The 20,539-nt window shown below is 45.5% G+C and overlaps 3 protein-coding genes across 4 annotated transcripts; all 3 read left to right on the top strand.

The window, feature by feature from the left end:
- Positions 1-4,337: 4,337 nt before the first annotated feature.
- On the top strand, positions 4,338-7,547 carry LOC123411443. The gene is made up of 5 exons (XM_045104382.1): positions 4,338-4,717; positions 6,230-6,347; positions 6,507-6,700; positions 7,000-7,173; positions 7,289-7,547. Exons 1-5 carry the CDS (start codon positions 4,388-4,390, stop codon positions 7,373-7,375), a joined length of 903 nt encoding a protein of 300 aa, XP_044960317.1. The 5' UTR covers positions 4,338-4,387; the 3' UTR covers positions 7,376-7,547.
- An 871-nt stretch (positions 7,548-8,418) lies between these two features.
- Positions 8,419-13,130, top strand: LOC123410450 (protein MAK16 homolog). Of its 2 annotated transcripts, XM_045103395.1 has the most exons (9): positions 8,437-8,690; positions 8,795-8,904; positions 9,359-9,477; positions 9,566-9,663; positions 11,575-11,662; positions 11,762-11,896; positions 11,995-12,085; positions 12,348-12,457; positions 12,817-13,130. In XM_045103395.1, exons 1-9 carry the CDS (start codon positions 8,632-8,634, stop codon positions 12,862-12,864), a joined length of 858 nt encoding a protein of 285 aa, XP_044959330.1. In that variant the 5' UTR covers positions 8,437-8,631; the 3' UTR covers positions 12,865-13,130. The 2 variants fall into 2 exon arrangements, with proteins under 2 accessions (XP_044959331.1, XP_044959330.1); XM_045103396.1 differs by lacking the exon at positions 12,348-12,457 and having other exon boundaries at positions 8,419-8,690.
- A 2,505-nt stretch (positions 13,131-15,635) lies between these two features.
- On the top strand, positions 15,636-19,239 carry LOC123411733 (desmethyl-deoxy-podophyllotoxin synthase-like). The gene is made up of 2 exons (XM_045104699.1): positions 15,636-16,629; positions 18,492-19,239. Exons 1-2 carry the CDS (start codon positions 15,706-15,708, stop codon positions 19,122-19,124), a joined length of 1,557 nt encoding a protein of 518 aa, XP_044960634.1. The 5' UTR covers positions 15,636-15,705; the 3' UTR covers positions 19,125-19,239.
- The last annotated feature ends 1,300 nt before the right edge of the window (positions 19,240-20,539 follow it).

Below are 20,539 nucleotides of genomic sequence, written 5' to 3' on the forward strand. Positions count from 1 at the left end.
CCTCATACATGCAGTTATTACCGGTGCTTGACAGGTACACAGACAAAAACTTGAAAAAAAAAAATCAAAGATGGGGGAAACTGCAGATAGCACGACGAGATGGTTAAGAAAGCAAACCTTATATGCTCGATAAGTTGCCGTGCACAAGCTAGCAGGAGTGGCCGCAATCGCAACATTATGCAGTCATTACACGTGTCCACAATCAGGCCTGACAATATGGATGTTCTGATGAGATTACCTCATCCCTCTTCCCAAAAAGAACAGAAACATTGTAGGTTGGATCAGAGAAAACACTTTCATCTTTCCTATTCAGGAAGGAAAGGGTTAGTAACGAATGCAGCACAAGAGTTCGAGAAAAAAATGACAATGGTAATGCCTTAATTCCATAAACTGTTACCAGTACAACACTGCTTTGTCACCTCTTAGTTGACACATCATTCAATACAGAGTAATACTATGCAAGAACTAATCATCTATCATCATCAGAAAAGAACTAATCATCTATCATGTTGAGGTAATAATGTAGCACAAATCTAAATCTGAAAGTGATGATATGATATCTACCGCAAGCCTCTACACAACGGCTCGATAGTTTTGCAGCTTTCTTTGGCACTAGATGATTACCACATGAACAGATAATTCGTGTCCTAGCGCTAAAGATCAGTCAGACCTGGAACTTCCAAATATCAAAATATACATGGAGGGGGCCACCACATATGCAGAACTGATAATACAAAAACATATAGCAAACTCCGCATTTTTGACTGGGATATACCAAACTATACATGCTAATGAGAATAAAGAACTTACTTAGCAGCTAATATGGTTCCCATGCACCCAATCTGTGTCACAATGACCTGGCAATATTACGGTGGACAGCTGAGCATCTCTCGCATGTGAAAATTAGCATTCAATCAAATACGACCTATGAATCCACAACTCACCAGAAAGTTATCTTCGTATTTGCTGATAACAATGTCAGTCTTGTTGCCCTGGACAGCCCAGACAGAAGCAAGTTATACTCCTAAGCAAATAACAGTCCCACTATGATAGATTTTTCTTAAGATGGACTAGAGAACAAGATTAAATCCAACAAAGTGGAAGTTATGGAAGCTACGATATCAAGAGAAAAAAATTGGTAATGCTACTGGAGTGAGTGAGATCAACAAACCTTGATATCCAAGGAGAAGGAGTTGTGCGGCACAGGGAAGCGGCCGCCTGCCTGCGCAGAACCCGTCGGCATCTCCGTCTACGAAACCAAGCGGATCGAGGACCGCATGGGGAGAAGAAGCTAGCTGTTGTTAGAAGGACCGACTGAAAATCCGGAACCAACTGGACGGACTGGACGCAGACAGCCAATAGGAAGGGCGAAGGGGAGAGAAGAACTACTAGGCAGTGTTGCTGTGGCGGCGCCAGGCTCAGGAGTCAGCCTGGGCAAGATTCGAGAGAGGAGACCCGACCAAGAGGAGGGCAGGTGGAGAAGGGGAAAATATCGGATGATCCCCAAGTCTAAGGGCGTGTTCGGATCTCCTCCCGCCCTCATGTAGCCCCACTTTGGTCCTCATGTAACATCTGAACAATATAGCAGTACATGTGCACACATATACCACTAGACTTACGGAAATAAATTGCGCACACAAGCAGTAGTACATTCCTGCATAGCCAAATATGCATTTCACTTTTTTTCTGAAAATCGTACTTCTCTGCATAACCCAACTCATATGATATCTGAAGAATATAGCGGTACATCTGCACACATGGATCACTAGGCTTATGAAGATACGGTGCACACATATAGCAGTACATTTTCCCACTAGCCAAAAACGCATTTCACTTTCTGAAAATTGTTCGCACATTAGCACTGACGGCAGTGCGTTTCCACACATAGGAGTACGTAGCAATTTGCACGCACGGACTAGGCTTATGAGAGAGAAAAAAAATGCAATAATATGGATGCCCAGTACAAACAGCAGGAGCCATGCCACCGAACCATAGGGAAGAAGAGAAGGGGAGGAGCTCACCTTGCGGTTTGGGCTTGGGGCGTGGTCGTCCTGGTGCTTCTCCTCGCTCGTCCCCTCTCTCTTCTCTCTCGGGCGTCAATGGCGTCGGGGCTAGCTCCTCCATGCCATGGGGTCGCAGCTCGTTGCACCCCGCGAGACTGGCGTGCCGACGGTGGGACGGCCGGATCTGTAGCCGGAGTAGGGCAGCCTGGCGTGGCGTCGGGAACGGCGGCGGTGAGGGTTCCAGAGAGAAGACGAGGGAGGAAGAGGGGAGTTGTGAGCGCGAGCGGGTGGGTGCCCTGGTTCGATGATCACACGGCCCAATTGGCCAGGTTTGGTTCGATCCAGCCGGAGCTCGAAACCAGGACTCAGGAGTACTCCTTTTTCAAAATCATTCACATTTTCTCAGGTTGTGACAAGTGGCATACTATACGCGTGTCACTTGTCGCAACCTAAAAGTTTTTTTTTAATTTGTATTTTCTAAATATTTTATTTTTTAAATCATGCGCCTAAATTTAAATTCGTTTTCATTGTAGGGTTTCTTGTGTCGAGATCTTTAAAACTAGATATCATGTTCATAGGTTTCGACGATTTTTTTCTTTAAAAATATGAATGAAAAAACTTTCTCTCACGATAGGAAAAAATAGAAAATGCAATTTCTTTTCATTTTGGAGAGGCACGGCCAGCAAAACCGTGCCTCTCACGAAAAAAACGAAAACACTTTCTTTCGTTTCCAAAAGGCATGACAATGCCTATCACAAACGCAAAACCGTGTCTTTCAAGAAAACAAAACCGTGGCACTCACAAAAAAGTAAAAAACGTCCTTTTCAAACGATCGTGTCTCTTCCGTACGCAAAACCAAGCCTCTCACAGAAGCAAAATTGTGCCTCTTGTAAAAAAACAGAAAATATGTTTTTTTTCTTTTTGTTTTCGACAGACACGGAATGCAAAATTGTGCCTCTCGCAAAAGAAAAAACAAACATAAAACATGTTTTTTTGATTTTAGAGAGTCACATCTGTATCTCTCGTGAAAGAACAACCATGCCTCTCGCGGAAGCAAAATTGTGCCTCACGAAAAAAACATATTTTTTCGCGCAAAAAAATCATTTTTTTTCGTCGAAAAGTTAAGAAAGACCTGTGAAAAAACGAAATGCCACAAAACCCGGAAAAAATTCAATCTAAAAAGCCGAAAGTGCATGCGAAAAAAAAGAAATTCAGAAAAAACATTCAGAGTGCGACACATGACGACGACTGAGAACACGTCAGGTGACGGTGCATGGGAGTGATCGTTGTGAGGCTTTCGAAGTAGTGCTCGCTAACTAGGTGCTCTCGATCGAGAATGAAACATTTTCTTTATGCTAGCATTACGACCGTAAATAACTCAAACTCCGTCAAGAAAACGTGGAGCTGGATTGCCTCGCTTCATAAAATTGAACTAGAGCCCACGACGGTTTTCGTGGATTTCAGCTTCGCGACGCTATCACCTTCGGGCTGGCTTCGTGCTAAAAAATTGTGAAGTATGATGACTCCCCCTATGTTGTAAAGAAGTTCAATGAGCCACCCAACTGTGTTTAACCTGAATCCAAAGTCCGGTCGTAGCACTGAGTTAGAACCAGATGTATGCGCGAGGTTTCAAGGTGGCTCGCGTTCAAAATTAGGAGTAACCCGTTATAGCTCTGACAACGTATATGTTTATGAAACCATAAAGAGAAACCACTCCCAAATGTAACCAAAAGGTCATGGTTATGTTTTTCTGGACTCACTTAAAACAAGACCACGGGTTTGATTTGGAGAAACAGTAAGGGGTTACACGTTTCTCCATTTATTAGTAGGTAGAGATAGGTAGAAATTATGGTCAAGTGTCAAAGAAGGTACAAATTATGGTTTATGCAAAAAAGAAAATGTGTTTTATTACAATTATTTTATGCATGAAACAATTTTTTTTTTGCGGAAATTTATGCATGAAACATAACTTACTCAAATCTAAAAACAAAGTTCAGATTTGATATCGATCTGGACAAGAGTTCTTAGAACATGGTCCGACGCACACCAATTAGAACGAAATTTTAGAAAAAATATATTAGAAAAAACAAAACAAAAAACTTATGTTTAACATGCATAGTGGACCGGTACGGTATACTCCCGCATGAACTTCACGAATAAATGAGATATCTAATAATATCGGAGCAAAAAATGACAAAATCGATTGTAAGGTCTCGGTTGTATTTTCTTTCGCTAAAAATACCACAGGTGTCAATAATTTATGAAACTTCACGCGTGAGTAGAATGGTTGACTAAGTTTGATCGCACGGCACCACGGCCGTGTCCTCCAAGGCTTCTTCCTCCCGCCCCCACCAAACCGCCGCCGCCGTCGTCGGAGTTCATGCATGTATAAACACGACCCACCCACCCGGCACGCATCGATCGATCCACCGCACGCAGTCGGCCACTCCTCGCCCTCCATCTCTCTCTCTCTCTCTCCCACACATCGCCGGCCGAAGCCAGCCAGCATGACGGCGAAGGTGGCGGGCGGCCGGAAGCGCGGGGCGGAGGCCTTCTTGGAGGAGGACCCCTTCGCGGCGCTCCCCCCGCCGCTGAACACGAAGAGGGGGCGATGCTCGCCGTCTGCCGCCGCCGACGTGGCGGAGCTCGGGGTCAGCATGGACTTCGACCCCGTCGATGCGCTCCAGCTCATCTTCCCCGGCGCCGATCCGCAGGTACGTATACGTCCCTTGCCCGCTGCGCCCGGCCCGTCTCTCTTGCTTTTACTTCTGCTGATTCGTACTAGATTCATGGAGTACAACCATCGGATTCGATCCAATTCAATCCTGTTGCAAACTTTTTTTAGGGAAAACACCTATATTCATTCATCAGGTAAAAAAAAAAACACCTGTTCATCAGACCTTGCTACTCTCGCCCTAGCGCCGCCGTCTTTGACCTCAGAGCTCACGCGAAAAATTGGCTGAAGCGATTGACGTTTTACAGGTCTGGAAAGGGAGTGCAGGACCTGCCTGCTTGTTTATCCATGTCCCCTTTTGGGGAAGTAGATAAATCACACTTGCTCTGTTTTTTATTTACTCTGCATGATAGGTATCTTTAACAAAAGCTAAATTTTGGAAATGTTGTTTAGAAGAAACTATATGATCAACATTTATATTAAAAAGTATAGATGATGTGAAGATGTATTCCGTGATGATTCCAATGGTATTGTAGATGCTAACACAATTTTCTATAAACTTGATCAACGTTTACAATGTTTGATGTCAGACAAAGTTAATATGTAGAGCAAATAAAAAGCAGGGTATTAGTAGAGTTCATTATGGTAAATGGGTATGCTGTCCCTCGGGCAGCTGCACAATTTATTTGGATCGGCCAATTTTCTGTTAAGAGAGCAGCAGGCTGTGGTGTCACCGGCGAGCGCTTGTAAGGACCTCGTTAAAGGCAGACACGACCCGACCGGCTCAGCGCTTGAGCTGAAGGTTGAAGATGAATTCGAGCCTTACATTTCAATCAAATAGCTCAAAACACCACTGGAAACCAATTTTTTTTTCTAGAACCTGATGCATATGTGACCCAGAAGGTAAAACTACAAGTAGAGATACGATCGAAAAAGATCCTCGTCCAACTTTATAGATAAAGCACAACACCGAACGACATCCAATCAGAACATACCTCCTGAGAGTCTAGCCGAAAAAAAAAACCAAAGGGAGCACGTGGTGGCATTACCAGCTCAACATCGGGCACAAGAAAAATAAATATAAAATCAAGCCTAATCAGCCGGTGCGAAATCCACACCGATGAAATTCTGAAGAATTATCTACAGTGATTTCTCTTGCTGAAGGAGTACATGAATGACCCCTGAGGATTATTCCTCTGTTTTGTAGGATCGTTTGACCACTACACACTTTCGCCTCAACAGATTGCCCACTACTTTGGACTTATAGATGATGACTGAAATAAGAATTCAGAAAAAAAAGTCTGAAGTAAGAAACTTTAGCATGTATTCACTTCGTCTCAAATAAGTGTCTCAACTTTGCACTAGCTTTAGTATAAAATTGTACTAAGCGACAGAGGAATATATCAAAGTTGTCTCGTGGACAATATCTAGGCCAAGGTTTTCTTGAATCTTGACATAACATCGGTTCATGTAACAATGCTAGACTTCAGAACCCTGGTTCATACTCTATTGTTCTGTAGGCATCTAATGTGTTATTTTGGGGATTTTTTAGCTTCTTCGAGGCTATTTTGAAGCATCGGGAAATGTGTTGGATGCTGCAATCAGAGGCTTCAAGGATCATTTGGCGTCTGGTTCAGCACCGACCAATGCTGATGCGGCCTCATCTAGAGGTATGTATGAATGAATATTGCTCAAAATTAAAACTGACAGTTTCTTCCGCATGTTGCCTGATGATTATGTCAGGTCATATAGACGAGTACTAATTAATCTTACAATATCCATCTTATCTAACTCTAGTTATTCATATGTTTGATGGTTGTTGATCGCAGTGGCATCTGATGTGCCGGTGACGAAGATGAATAATGCGACAAACGTCACTGAATGGGCGGAGCTAATTGTCAAGGAGATGTCAGCTGCTTCAGATTTGATCGACGCCAAGAATCGAGCCTCCAGGATACTCGAATTGTTCGACAAATCTGCCGCAAACTGTAACACTCCTGATGAAAAGCAGAAAATGCATGAGGTAACTGATGCATCTACTGTTGCTTGATACAGCCTCTGTTAATAACTAATTAATTATGACATATTTTAGTAGTGCAAGTTCAGACATTGACAGTAAATCGCAACCATAAGAAATGGATCCAGCTATCAATTTTGTGTCGCCATAAAGCGTACTTAAAACTGGACAATGAAAATTGCTTTAGATTTATGAACGAAATGACCAATTGGTACATGATACTGCTAAATCAAATGTTACTTCTGAAAATACCAATGTGCTCACGTTTGTTGTGTGGCTGGTTATGCTTTGCTCGATCTATCTAGGAGCACAAGATACTGAAGCAGATGCTGGGAGGCCTGCTTCACCAGAACGGCGTTCTGAAGAGGGCCTTTCTTATCCAGCACAACAGGCTCAAGGACTACCAGGACATGGTGCAGGAACGGTCCCAGTTCAAGGAGATCGTCGACAAGTACCAGCAGCAGATCAAGGCGCTAGAGGTATGCGAAACTCGTCGAAAACGAATCGATTTAAAGTTTAAACCACGTATCATCTCCAGTTCTCCACTTCAGGCTTTGCTTTGCTCATCAGCTCTTTTCGTTGCCTTGGTTGCAGGAGAGGAACTATGTGCTGTCGTTGCATCTCGCGCAGTCGGATCACCGGAGTGGCATATCGGGGCACCGCAACCCCGACGTCTTCTAGGGGTAGGCGGCTACTGCATCCTCCGTGAAACTTGGAAGGGAGAGTTTGCCCTAGCCACCTAGAATTAGGTGAGGAAATGTGCCAAAAAAATATCATGGGATATTTAAATGTGTGATTTGTATTAAAAATGTTTAGTATGTATTTGAAGGCGTTTATCATTTTTTTTCCAAAATTTTTAACGTGTTCTAAAAAAATGTTCAGTGTGCATGAAAGATGTTTAACGTGCATTAAAAAAGTCAACATGCATTTTGAAATCAAACAAGACTAGGAGCTCCTGCCTTTTTTAGGGTGCGACTAATTGATGGGTACCCTTTTGAAGAGGAGCCGGGGACTCAAGTGGGCAGTATGGGGAGCGCCCCAGCGGTATCTTGTGCTGGTGCATCCAGAGGGTTTCCGTTTTTTATTTATGTACTCTACTTGTTTTGGGTTGTTATTGTTTTTAATGATATATTTTTAGATTTTGCTTGGTTGAGGAAAACTGGATAAGCACGGTTATGCATTGATGCGAAGCATATCTATGTTTTGTTCAAAAAACGTAAAGCACAGTTGTGCTTCCGCGTTTGAAAAACAGCACGTCAAAGCACAACTGTGCTTTCGGTGAAAACATAATTGCGCCTTTTTGGGAAGCATATATGTGTTTTTCAAAAAATATTATGCTTTCTGAAAAGTGAAAAGCATAGCTGTGGTAGCAGAAAATGGAAAACAACAGACGCGTTTTCGGTTTTCTTCCGGTTTCTGTTTTTTCGTCTTATTTTGTTTTGCCGAAGAAAAAAAGGTTTGCCAAAATCTACTAACATGATATGTCTAGTCTCGAAATCTAGAGAAACCCAGTGTGATATGGACTCACTGTTCGACAGAAGGACGGTTTGAAAGAACAAACCTACATTAAAAAAAAAAACCCATCAGTTGCGACGGGTGTCACACATGCATGCGCCACTTTGCAAATGGGTACTACCTCGTTTATCCTTTTTAAGAGGAAAGAGCCCAAGAGCCCAGTCCGGCCCGGCCCACGGCCGCGTCCTTCCCCTGCTCCATCCATTCCAACCCTCGCCGCCACCTGCTCGGCTGCTCCTCCTCCCCACTGCAAACCCCCTCTCCTCCCGCCGCCGTCATAAACCCACCAAAGCTCCCCCCTTTCGACCGCGCCGCCTCTCACTCCGGCCTCCGCCGCTCCACCTCCCTTTCCCTCCGCTCCGCCGGCCTCTCCCAGCCTCGCTCGCTCCGCCGTTTGGGTTTCCCCACCGGCGGGGGACAAGATGAGCGACGACGTGATATGGCACTGCATCCGCCACAACCACTGCAGCTTCATGGCCAAGTAAGCACCCACCCACCGCGGCCGGCGACTATAGCCTCCCCTCTCTACGCTCCCCTTCTTGGCGCCCTCTCTGATGATAAAGTTTCTGCTGGTTTTCTTCCCAGGATCGAGACGGGGATATTCTGCCGGAACCCCTACAACGCCACCGGCATATGCAACCGGAGCTCCTGCCCGCTCGCCAACAGCCGCTACGCCACCATCCGGGACCACGACGGTATGTTTCTCTTCTCCTCTCCTTCTAATATTTTGCCTGATTCAGTTGGCCCCAACAAGAGTTCAGTCAGCTGAGGTTCTCTTCTAGAACAGTACAACTACTAGAACTCAGCAGAGCTTGAGTTCTATTGAGACATTATTAAAGGGGTCACCGGTGCATGGTTCAGAAAACAAGCTTTTGAAATGCAAATTTTCTGCCCTGTACATCACAAACATGTTGATTGAAGCACCTACCCCTTCCATGCGTGATCGCCTGTATGATGTCAAAACATTGCTGTTTTACACACAGTAGTCGCCGTGATCTGCAGAGGCTAGAGTGGCTTGAACTGCTGCTTTAAATATCGTGGTCTGCATGCTTTAGTCGTTGTGCTCTTGGTTCTTCTTCTATGCTTTATCGTCAGAAACTCTTTAGTTATGCTGTTCTTCTTCTTTTTTAACTTGGACTTGTCATGCAGGTGTTTTCTACTTATACATGAAAACTGCTGAAAGAGCTCACATGCCAAACAAATTATGGGAGAGAGTCAAACTACCCAGGAATTATGAGAAAGCAATGGAAATCATCAACAAGCACCTCGTATGCATTTCTCGCTGCTGTGCTTTTTCATTCCATCTGAACATGAGTCTAGTTAGCCTTACGACACCCCTTTTATTTCACCATGTAGGAATTCTGGCCCAAGCTACTTGTGCACAAGATCAAACAGCGCCTGACAAAAATGACTCAGTATCGGATAAGAATGAGGAGACTTCAACTTAAAGTGAGGTAAGCACACAAAACATATAGTTTGTGATCGTTAATTGCCCCTGAATTCTGGGTGTGACCTGATAGTAGTAAATGTGGTCAAGTGGATATATTTCTTTGAATGCTACATCATATATGATTGACGGAGGATGTAGTAATTGATTCATGTTCTATCTTATCTTGGTGGCGATGTTACATTTGCTTTTTTTCTGGTTTGCCAAAATGGTAGATTGTAAAAAATAAAAATAAATTTGAGATTGTAACAGAGGACATAGAATGTATAAAAGAAAATACATTTGAGATCCTAATAGAGGACATAAATTAGGGTCATCAGCAATGATCATGTGCCAAGGCTTATTATGCTATTAAAGTTGTTACATGTTGAGCCCACAAAACTCACCGGTAGATCCTCTTTGTTAAGGCTTGCCCTGTATACTGTTTTGTGTGACTCACTTTTGCTAGCGGTTCTGAGACAATATGGGTTTGTTTCTTGGTTTAACCTCAGTTAGGGGACAACCTTTCCAGTTCTGACGGCCGGCGCCAGTACATCACTTTAGTATTTCATTATGTGAATCTGGCCTAATCCAACATTATCTTGTCAAATCCTTTGGTCCTCCCGAACCTCGCGTAGTGAACTCTAAAATGTTCTGTGCAGTCTATTGCGTGAATTCTTTTACTTCCTTGTTGCACTTGATAGGGCAGGCTTTGGGGCCTTGTGGATGTGACAACCTTAATTTATGCAATCATTCGATGCAGTCTGGATTTGTTACTGCCCATGTGATGATCTCAAGTTAGCTGTCAAACGTCCAGTGGGCTCTGCTCAACAGCAACATTGTCGGTGTTAGAGCACATATTTTACTCCCATACAATGATGTAAAGTCATTTGCTCGACCATTCAATGAGTTTTTTGCGGGATAATAGATCTCCATATTGGCAGGGGCCATCTAGCCCCGTGGCCACATGTAGGCTAAGCACGTGTGGATTGGTATGTCCCGTGGGGCGTCTCTGCTTGAGGGCGATGGCTATGAGCACCGATCAGAAGCAGCAGAGTCGTCCGGCATCCATTTATCCAAAGTTCCATACAAGGGTCTAAGTTTCTTAACTGTCCAGTGTTTTTTGCATGTGATTATTTTACTCGGTACAGTCTTATGGGCCACCATTGTGAATAATGGTGACCTACAAAGTCAGAACATGCACTAAGAGGACAGAAAAGAAAGAGAAATGCCCATAGGGCCTGGGTAGGGAACAAGACTACCACACTGTTTGCTTTGCAGCTGATACGTTCTACGGTTCCAATATCTGAGGTCTTCATCTCATATTTAGCTATGAGTTCTGCTCTGCTATCAGATTGCTTGATTTTTGTACTGAAGATAGTAGGCAACTAGGCATCGACCATATACTGGCAAACCTCCCCTCATGGCAGGCTCGCACCCCCTCCATCACAGTCATCCCCTTTCCTCCAGCAGTCTCATCCTCCTGCTCCATTGTTGTTTCGCTGAAGGGTGCAGTTCCGATCATGTTCTTGTTTCTCCCCCTACTCCTGCTCCACCACTGCAGTAGTTATCACTGCCCCTCTAGTCAGCAACCAGCCTTGCCTGCAGTGCTTTCCCCCCTCAAGTTTCTTCCTCCATCAGTCAGGTGCCTTGGGTTGCCAAGCTCAGTAAGACTAAAGCCTAAACGTCTTCAAATTAGATGTTTTCTACATTGTTTGTGGCAGTACAGGAAAAGCAAAGAAATTGACTAGTGATGACCTGAGACTTGATGGTCTAACATTTGTGCCATTAACATGTAACCAGGTTCAGTTACATGCTGATTCTTTTTTCTTTTGACAAAAGAAAAGTTAAATCCTGATTCATGTTGTTGTTGTACATAATTTTAATGTTAACTTTTGACACATAAAGAGTTGCTAAACACATTCTTTTGCTCTGTTAGAGAGAAGATAATGACAGTCCCGAGGAAGAAAACTCAGCGCGATCTCCGAAGATTGGAGAAAGCTGAAAAGGCTGCTCAACTAGATAAGGTTATTTTTCCTGATATACATTGCCATGTTCTAACATCTTCCTGCTATCGATCCGAGTGTTACCTTCCCATGTTCTAACATCTTCCTGCTATTAATCAGAGTATTGAAAGTGAACTAAAGGAGCGTCTGAGAAAGGGTGTCTATGGTGAAATTTATAATTTCCCCTTCAAGCAGTTTGATACTATCCTTGACATGGAAAAAGATGAGTTGGCTCCTGAGATAGAAGAGGAAGAAGTAAGACAGTACCGACTCTGAGAATCAAGCTAATTTTGTTATGTTCTCACTGCTCACAATCTTTCCCATATATTGTGGATTCACTTGCCAATGTACAGGAAGGCGAGATAGAGTATGTTGAAGGTGATGATATCGAGATGGGTGACATGGATGATATGGAAGATTTTGAAGGCTTTGGTGATGAAGATGGTAAACATTTCCCTTGTTTCTACTGATTTTAATTTTGCATGTTATAGAGTGCTCTGATTTGCGAAGATACTTCTCATTTTTCTGTGTTCACTAGATAATGTAAAGAAACTTTACATTTTCTGAATTATGGGCCTTTAAATTCCGTTCTGACTTGTTTAATTAAGTATGCGGTGTAGAAATATTTATTTGGACAAAATGGTTATTTGGCATAGTAGTGCCAACTGCAAATCTGACCTCCATACAAATTACAAAATGATTGCAGATGATGGAGATGAAGATGATATGGAAGAGCCAGTAACAAAGAAACCCAAGCGATCAGACTCTGATTCAAGTTCAAAGATTGGGCGGAAATCTAGGAAGGTTATCACCGAGGTAAATCTATTGTTCTCAGTATGATTTTTTTGACATGAGTATGAATATTCTTGATGTCATCATACACCATGTCGCCTATAAACATTGATAAAATCGAACACATCTTACTGTCTTGTCACATACTATTTGCTGTCCAACACATAAAGTAGTAGTGGCCTAGGGGGGGATCAGTAATTATGTTTTTCTCTTTATGAAAGCTCTTTGGATGATTTCTTTATTGTAGAGGTTCTCCCAAAATATGCATTTGTGGCACAATGTTAGCTTTTCTTTTCAAAGTGATTTCATCGTGCCGTGCGCTAATTCTGAACTAGCACAAATTCCTGCTGGAGCATAATTTGTTCCTCACCTTTCCGCAACAGGTGGAAGAAGACGAGGACAGGGGTAGCAGGCAAAGGACGCGGATGTGATTCTCCAGGCACGGCTTCAGTAACATGCTTGGTGTCGATGATACTTTAGATAATTTTGCCTGTCTTTCTCATGATAATCTGTAGAATTCATATGTTGGTTATTTTGCGGCGAATATGGAAACTGACATGAACGATGACTTGAAACAATGTTGTACCTGGAGCAGTGTTGAGTGTCTCTGATCACGATCAGAACCGGTTTTGTGCGAAGCTGCAGCGAAATGTAAACTGTTAAGGATAAGTTGTGTAATGGGGTGTTTTTGAATTTACAATTACCCAGGCAGGACAGAAAACTACCTGACTCAGTTCAAGGGTAAAAAATAAACATTTTGCCATACGTAGGATTCAGCTGCGCCGGCATTTTGGTATACGTCGCCTTCAGTCTTCAGCATATAGCACACGGGTTGGTTATAGCACACGGGTAAATAAATGGTCCAGTAATACACCCTGATGTTAATACCCTAAATTAATCCTAGTGTGCTACCATTGCTACAGCCTCGAGGGAAGAAATAACAGAGCAATTTCTGGGCGTCAATAAACAGTAAACACCATTACACAACAGGAGTTATCACTAATCCATCATCATTACAGAAAGGAGGCAAATGGCAGTCTGGTACATGTAGCTCCGCATAGCAACCTTTGTCTATATGTTTACAAGGTAATGTTTGCAGGACTCAAACCCGTGACCTCATAGGGCTTTCCTTCCTACCATTATAAAAAGGAGAAAGGTAAAAAAACAGCCTGCCATGAAATAGGCTTTTCTCGGAACATTTTCATTTTCATTTTTGGGAACTCATGGTCACAAGTCAACAACTTGACCGATGCACCTGTCCCTCTTACGTCAGGTGCGCCTATGAAAATACCCCTCCACGTCGTTTCGGTGAAAGGCCTTTGACCGTCTAAGGGACTTTTCCTGGACATTTTTATCCTTGTTGCGTACGTCACTTACATATGGGCCCATTCATCCCTATGGAAAAAACTATCTATCTGTCTCACACACATCTCTTTGTCTCACTTACATGTGTGCCTAACAAGAACAAAATAAAAAAAAAACAGAAAAAGAGGGTTTGGGCCGAGGTTGCCGACCCAAATAAAGAATTTTTTTTGAAACTTTTAATTATGTTCTTCGTTTTTTTTTTCAAAAAAAGGGCACCAAGGTGCCCGGGTACACAAACTTCGCTCTCTGCTTTTTTCATGCTATTTACTTCATCTGAGCCCTTTTGTATCTTTAAATTTAAGTAATTTGGTTTGTGAACCATGAATTTGTAATATTCATGAATTGTGTGAACCTTAATTATTATGTTGGATTTAATATATGTGCAAATATGTAGTTAAAATGTACTATGTAAATTAAAATTAGAAAGATTTGACATTTTTTTATGCGGTTAAATTTAGGGATTGGTTAGAACTTAGAAACGACACTTCATTAAAGGAGGAAATGTACTCCTCTACCGAGTAGGTGAAAATGTACAAGCCGCACCTTTCACATACTATTTAAACCGAGGTATCTCAGTTTTAAGACGTGGTATGCCAATCAAGTGCTATCAAGTCGCCAATGGTGCTCGGTAGGATCTCCTTAGAGTTTTTGCGATGTTGTCGGTTCTCCATTTTTTGGTGTTTGGGTTATGTCTGTAACAAATCATCTCTAACTATAGGGTCCTGATAACGCCCATACGTATGGATGTTAAGGGATGTTGCCCACACGTCATGTATGGTGTGTAAGAGAAACAGCCTACACGCGTGCGTGTGGATAAAACAACTAACAGCCATACGTCCGGCCTCCTGGCTCACGATCCGTACATCCGGCCTGCCACTTCGCGGTCCCCGCGTGCCCCCGCGTGACAGTTTCACCCAGTTGCCATGTACTATTGCGAAGACATGCCAACTGATAGGCATACGGGCACAACTAGTTCCACTCAGTTGACATGTAACACTGGAAATACATGACAACTGACAGGCATGCAGGCACGCGAGTTCCACTCAGTTGCCATGTAAATATTGGGAAGACATGACAACTGACAGGCACGCGGACACGCCAGTTCCACTCAGTTGTCATGTAAACACTGGGAAGAGATGACAACTGACATACATGCGGGCACGACAGTTCTACTCAGTTGCGATGTAACATCGGAAAGACATGGCAACTGACAGACATGCGTGCACGACAGTTCGACTCAGTTACCGTGTAACACTGTGAAGACATGACAATTGACAGGCATGCGAACGCGTGGGCGCGACGTCAATTCCACCACACGTCCGGTTGGCAGCCACGTGTGGGCGTGCGCGGAACAGGCGTGTGGGCGAACTCCTTAACGCCCACACCAGTCTCTTTCTAAAAAAATTATCAAAAATGTCAAGATTAGTGCAGACAACAAACGGACGTAGATCCATGCGTGTGGGCGGTTTGCAAACGCATGATGTTATCTTTTCTCTAACTATAACATTGCTCATATATATATCCTGCAAAATTCAGCAACTAAATTCTTGTAACTCATAATTGCAATGTACACGTTTTATGTAGAGCCATTATTATGGGCAGGCCCACTCAACAACTCCAACGGCGTTGCGGATTGCTGTTAATGGAGATCTGAATTATCAGTCGACATAAGCATAAAGAGTGACCCAGTCTTTATTGACGTATATAAAGCATCTAAATTCTGTACTGCTATGCAATGTACACGTTTCATGTCGAACCATTATTATGGGTAGGCCTAACAGTGGCGCGGATTGCTGCTAATGGAGATCTGAATTAAGCATAGAGAGTGACCCGGTCCTTATTGACGTATATAAAGCATCTATTCTTTTGTGTGCCGGCGCAGAGAAGAGAAGACGCACTGCCCGGCCATGGCAGAACAAGATCAAGATGTCGTGTGCTACTACAATTACCTCTTCATGGCCACCCTCCTGCTACCCCCGATCCTCCTCATCGCCATGTTCAGACCGCCGCGCAAGCACAGGGGCGAGAACCTTCCTCCAGGGCCATGGTGGCTGCCGGTCATCGGCAGCATGCACCACCTCGTCGGCGCACTCCCGCACCACGCCATGCGTGACCTCGCTCGCCGGTACAATGCTCCACTCATGTTGCTCCGCCTAGGGGAGCTCAGTGTGGTCGTGGCCTCGTCAGCCAGCGCGGCCAAGGAGATCATGAAGACCCACGACGCCACATTCGCGACGCGGCCACGCACCGCCACCCTCAGCGCCATCACGGCAGACGACCTCGCCATCTCCCTTGCGCCGCACGGCGAGCAGTGGCGCCGCCTCAAGAAGCTATGCGTCACCGAGCTACTCACAGCGCGGCAAGTCCGGTCCCTCCGGGGATGCCGCGAGGCCAATGCCGCCGCCCTAGTCTCCTCCATCGTCTCATCGCTATCAACCTCGTCGGAGCCCGTGAACGTGAGCTCCCTCCTCACCACCCACCTCACCGACTTGGTGATGCAGGCGTTGATGGGCGACCAGAACGGGGACCTCCGTGGAGAGTTCCTGGGGTGCATGCGCGAGGGCATCAAGCTGGCCTCGGGGTTCGGCCTTGCTGACCTGTTTCCATCGTCCCGGCTTGCACGTGCGCTCGGTAGCTCAATTCGCCGGATGAAGGCGTTAAACCATGAGATAAGCGAGCTCATCGGCCGGATCATTGAGAAGCATCGCACGAGGAGGCTGGCCGGCGGCGGCGAGGAGGAAGAAGACCTCGTGGACGTGCTACTGAGGATCCAGAATGATGGTAGTCTCCACACGCCTCTCAACGTAAAAATTATCGGTTCCCTGATTATGGTAAGATCGAACTCAAGACTTCTTTGGTTTAATTTGGCTGTAGACTCTATTATACCATATACTTCCTCCGTTCCTCAATATAAGTCTTTCTAGAGATTCCACTAGTAGACTATATACGGATGTATATAGACATATTTTAGAGTATAGATTTACTCATTTTGCTCCGTATGTAGACTGCTAGTGAAATCGCTTAAAAAACTTATATTTAGGAATGGAGGGAGTACTTTACATGCCCAAAAGTCTGTTTTGCTACTTTTCAGGTATCTTAACTATTTTGTTGCGTCAATCACTTCTTCCTTCCTTCATGGCGCCGTAGAACAAACAACCTCTCTTGAGAAGAACCATCCCCACTCTCTATCTTAGAGAGAAGCCAAGGGGTGTTGGGGGGGGGGGGGGTGTTAAGGAATCGCGAGAGCTTTTATACGGCGGTGCTGAGCTTAGATGGATGGTCGTGGCAGAGGCCAGCAAAAGCGATTGGGGGAGGTTGACGGGAGGACCAATCGGCAAGGTGGTGTGCGGTAGCGCCCGCTGACCCGCGCGCGGGGGGGGGGGGGGGGGTGCACTGATGGAACTTCTAGCTGAAGGGGAAAGGAGTGCAAGGCACTTAGAGCATGGTTAATAGTATAGCCGGAGTGCAAGGCACTTAGAGCATGGTTAATAGTATAGCCAACTGCTGGCTATAAGAGCATGATTAATAGTATAGCCAACCGCTGGCTATAAGTCATCTTATAGCTAACTTGTACAATAGTTAGCTATAAAAGAGTACTACTTTTATCATATATGACCCACCTTTCATTCTCACAAAGTACCTAGGAGCACGTGCTAGAGCTAGCTCTTCACGAAGAGCCCGCTTCCCTTCTCTCTCCTCTTCTCTCTCATCCAACTCATCAAAAATATAGTATTTTAATCCTTACAGCCTGCTGACTGTACCTTATTGTACTTGCTCTAAGTCATTTTATAGTTCATCTTATAGCTAGCTTGTATAATAGTTAGCTATAAAAGAGTACTACTTTTATCATATATGACCCACCTTTCATTCTCATAAAGCACCTAGGAGCACGTGCTAGAGCTAGCTCTTCGCGAAGAGTCCGCTTCCCTTCTTTCTCCTCTTCTCTCTCATCCAACTCAGCAAAAATATAGTATTCTAGTCCTTACATTCTGCTGACTGTACCTTATTATACTTGCTCTAATACTCAATAGACCTAAATTGTGGGCTATATCATTTAGAGACAGCTCGGTCAGAAGCTATGGAAAGCTATAGCGAAGCTATAATAAAGCTAAGCCCCATTTAGCTTTTTAAATTAAATCATGAAAAATAAACATAAAATTAGACATCATATATTATACTTCCTCCGTTTCTAAATATAAGTCTTTGTAGAGGTTTCACTACAAATCTACATACGGATGTATATAAACATAATTTAAAATGTACATTCATTCATTTTACTTCGTATGTAGTCACTTAATGAAATCTCTAAAAAGACTTATATTTAGGAACGGAGGGAGTATATCAAGTATTCCAATTCAATAACCTAGGTTTCGTGCATCCTATTTATATGAAACACGAAAGAATAATATTACATGAATTTGGAGCATATTGCGACGTGATTTTGAAAACCTTAGAAAATATTGGCCCAACTGAATCCTAGTAACGCTAAATGACTAAAAATTTAACTCTATAGCTAAAAATAACAAGTTGTTAGCGTCATAATTTTAATTTAACGCTAAAAGTGCTTATCCAAGTGCTATAGTGACGCCTTAGCGAGCTATTTAAAACACCGTTGATACTTGAACTCACGCATCTCGATCCAAAAGAACTTATTTCAGCCACAACATGTCAATTAAAGTTCTAATTTTTGTAGGATATGTTTTGTGGAGGTAGCGAGACGACGGTGACAACACTCCAATGGGTGATGGCAGAGCTGATGCGTAATCCGGCGGTTCTGCGGAGGGTGCAGGCAGAGGTGCGCAACGCTTTCGCCGGGCAGAGCCGCATCGAGGAGGAGGCCTTGCAGGAGCTTCGTTATATGCATCTAGTAATCAGGGAGTCACTCCGGCTACACCCCGTGTTGCCGCTGCTCCTCCCGCGGGAGTGCCAGGAACCCTGCCGTGTCCTCGGCTACGATATCCCCAGGGGCACCACGGTGCTCATCAACGCATGGGCAATCGGGCGGGATCCAGCAAGCTGGGGCGCTGATGCCGAGGAGTTCAGGCCGGAGAGGTTCGAGGAGGCTGGTCATGCGGAGGTGGACTTCAGGGGAGCGAACCTTGAGCTCGTACCATTCGGCGCTGGCAGGAGGATGTGCCCTGGGATCACGTTTGGGGTCAAGGTCCTGGAGGTCATGCTGGCGAGCTTGTTGTTCCATTTCGATTGGGAGCTCCCTGGAGGAGGAGCTGATGGGCTGGACATGACGGAGGAGCTCGGGATGACAGCGAGGAGGAAGAGCGACCTGTTGTTGCATGCCACCGTTCGTGTGCCGGCTCCTAATCCATGAATATTCAGTCGACGTGGCGGCATTGTCTTATAGTCTTCTTTCTTGTCAGGTAAACCCTGCGCTGTCTTAGGCTAAGTTTAAAGTTCAATAAACCCACGAACTGTGAGCTTGTTCACTGGCATGGGGCGCAAGTTTTGCTTTCCGAGGTTTTAGGATCACGACCGACCCCGCCGTGGGATGGCGCGGCAGCTGGGGTCGTGGAGCGATTGTAGGATCACGGAAGAGGGACGTTGGGATGGCAACGGCCATGACTCGATTATGATCCAAGTTTGTAGCTGGTGCCTAGGGGGGGGGGGGGGGTTGTTACTACCTCCTGTAACCAGAGTATAAATAAAGCGAAGAAAAAACGAGAAAAGCAGCAAGTTTTACGCTGCACAAACCTCTCTCTCGAGCTCGTTCTGGCGCATTGAGTGAGTTCACGGGACGATCAGGAGAGTGGCTGACAATTGGCATCAGAGCCTTACACGTTCCGGGAGGCCATGTCGAACGAACGGCAGCGCACGGCGTCGATCCCTCCCAACGGAGGGGAAGGGAACGACGCACCAGGAGCGGCGCCAGGAGCTCCGGCGCCTCCTACCCCGACGCAGCCACGGGCGCGGAGCCGTGGACGCAGCGTCGTTAGGAGGGGCGGCAACGAGGTGGTCGTCCACGAGCGGGTCGTGCAGGAGCGCACGAACTACGGCAGCACGATCGTCTACCCCACGCTCACCGCCACGAACTACGTCGAATGGCCCCTGATCATGAGGATCAACCTTCGTGCCCAAGGCCTCTGGGAGGCCATGTCGGGCATGGGTGTACCCGGTGATCGCGAGGACATGGCAGCACTCTCGGCGCTGCTGCGGGCCGTCCCACCAGAGATGATCCCAGTCCTCGCCGTCAAGGAAACCGCGCAGGAGGCGTGGGAGGCCGTCAGGTTCATGCGCATGGGGGTGAGCCGCGTTCGCGAGGTGACCGCGCAACGCCTCTGCAGGGAGTTCGAGCAGATCGCCTTCAAGGAAGGCGAGACCCTCGACGCGTTCGGACTGCGGATCACCGCCCTCGTCAACAACCTGCGCTCGCTCGGGGACACCGTCGAAGAGGTAAAGGTAGTTCAGAAGATACTCAGGGAGGTGCCCAGCCAGTACGTTCAGATCGCATGCTCCATCGAGACACTGCTTGATCTGAACGACCTGACTGTGGAGGAACTAATCGGGCGCCTACGATCGTCTGTCGAGCGGTGCTCAGGCGCCGCGACGGAAAACGCCGGCGAGCAACTTCTGCTCACTGAGCAGGAGTGGCTGGCGCGCGGGAGACAGCGCGAGCAAGGACAGGGCTCAGGCGCGAACGGAGGAAAACCCAAGCAGAAGGGCAAGCCGCAGGGACGGGGCCGCGACAACGATCGACGCGACTCCAGTGGCAAATGCGACATGTCGCAG

This window comes from Hordeum vulgare, chromosome 7H (assembly GCF_904849725.1).
Source record: "Hordeum vulgare subsp. vulgare chromosome 7H, MorexV3_pseudomolecules_assembly, whole genome shotgun sequence".
Taxonomy (NCBI): Eukaryota; Viridiplantae; Streptophyta; class Magnoliopsida; order Poales; family Poaceae; genus Hordeum; species Hordeum vulgare.

What these genes read in the sequence shown, in the direction of transcription:
- LOC123411443 (XM_045104382.1), top strand. Translation starts at nt 4,388, where the DNA reads ATGTATAAACACGACCCACCCACCCGGCACGCATCGATCGATCCACCG. An exon ending in TCCCCGGCGCCGATCCGCAG is followed by an intron (nt 4,718 to 6,229) that starts GTACGTATACGT and finishes GGGATTTTTTAG; the next exon opens with CTTCTTCGAGGCTATTTTGA. An exon ending in AAAAGCAGAAAATGCATGAG is followed by an intron (nt 6,701 to 6,999) that starts GTAACTGATGCA and finishes CGATCTATCTAG; the next exon opens with GAGCACAAGATACTGAAGCA.
- LOC123410450 (XM_045103395.1), top strand. Translation starts at nt 8,632, where the DNA reads ATGAGCGACGACGTGATATGGCACTGCATCCGCCACAACCACTGCAGC. An exon ending in CACCATCCGGGACCACGACG is followed by an intron (nt 8,905 to 9,358) that starts GTATGTTTCTCT and finishes CTTGTCATGCAG; the next exon opens with GTGTTTTCTACTTATACATG. An exon ending in CTGAGATAGAAGAGGAAGAA is followed by an intron (nt 11,897 to 11,994) that starts GTAAGACAGTAC and finishes GCCAATGTACAG; the next exon opens with GAAGGCGAGATAGAGTATGT.
- LOC123411733 (XM_045104699.1), top strand. Translation starts at nt 15,706, where the DNA reads ATGGCAGAACAAGATCAAGATGTCGTGTGCTACTACAATTACCTCTTC. An exon ending in TTATCGGTTCCCTGATTATG is followed by an intron (nt 16,630 to 18,491) that starts GTAAGATCGAAC and finishes TAATTTTTGTAG; the next exon opens with GATATGTTTTGTGGAGGTAG.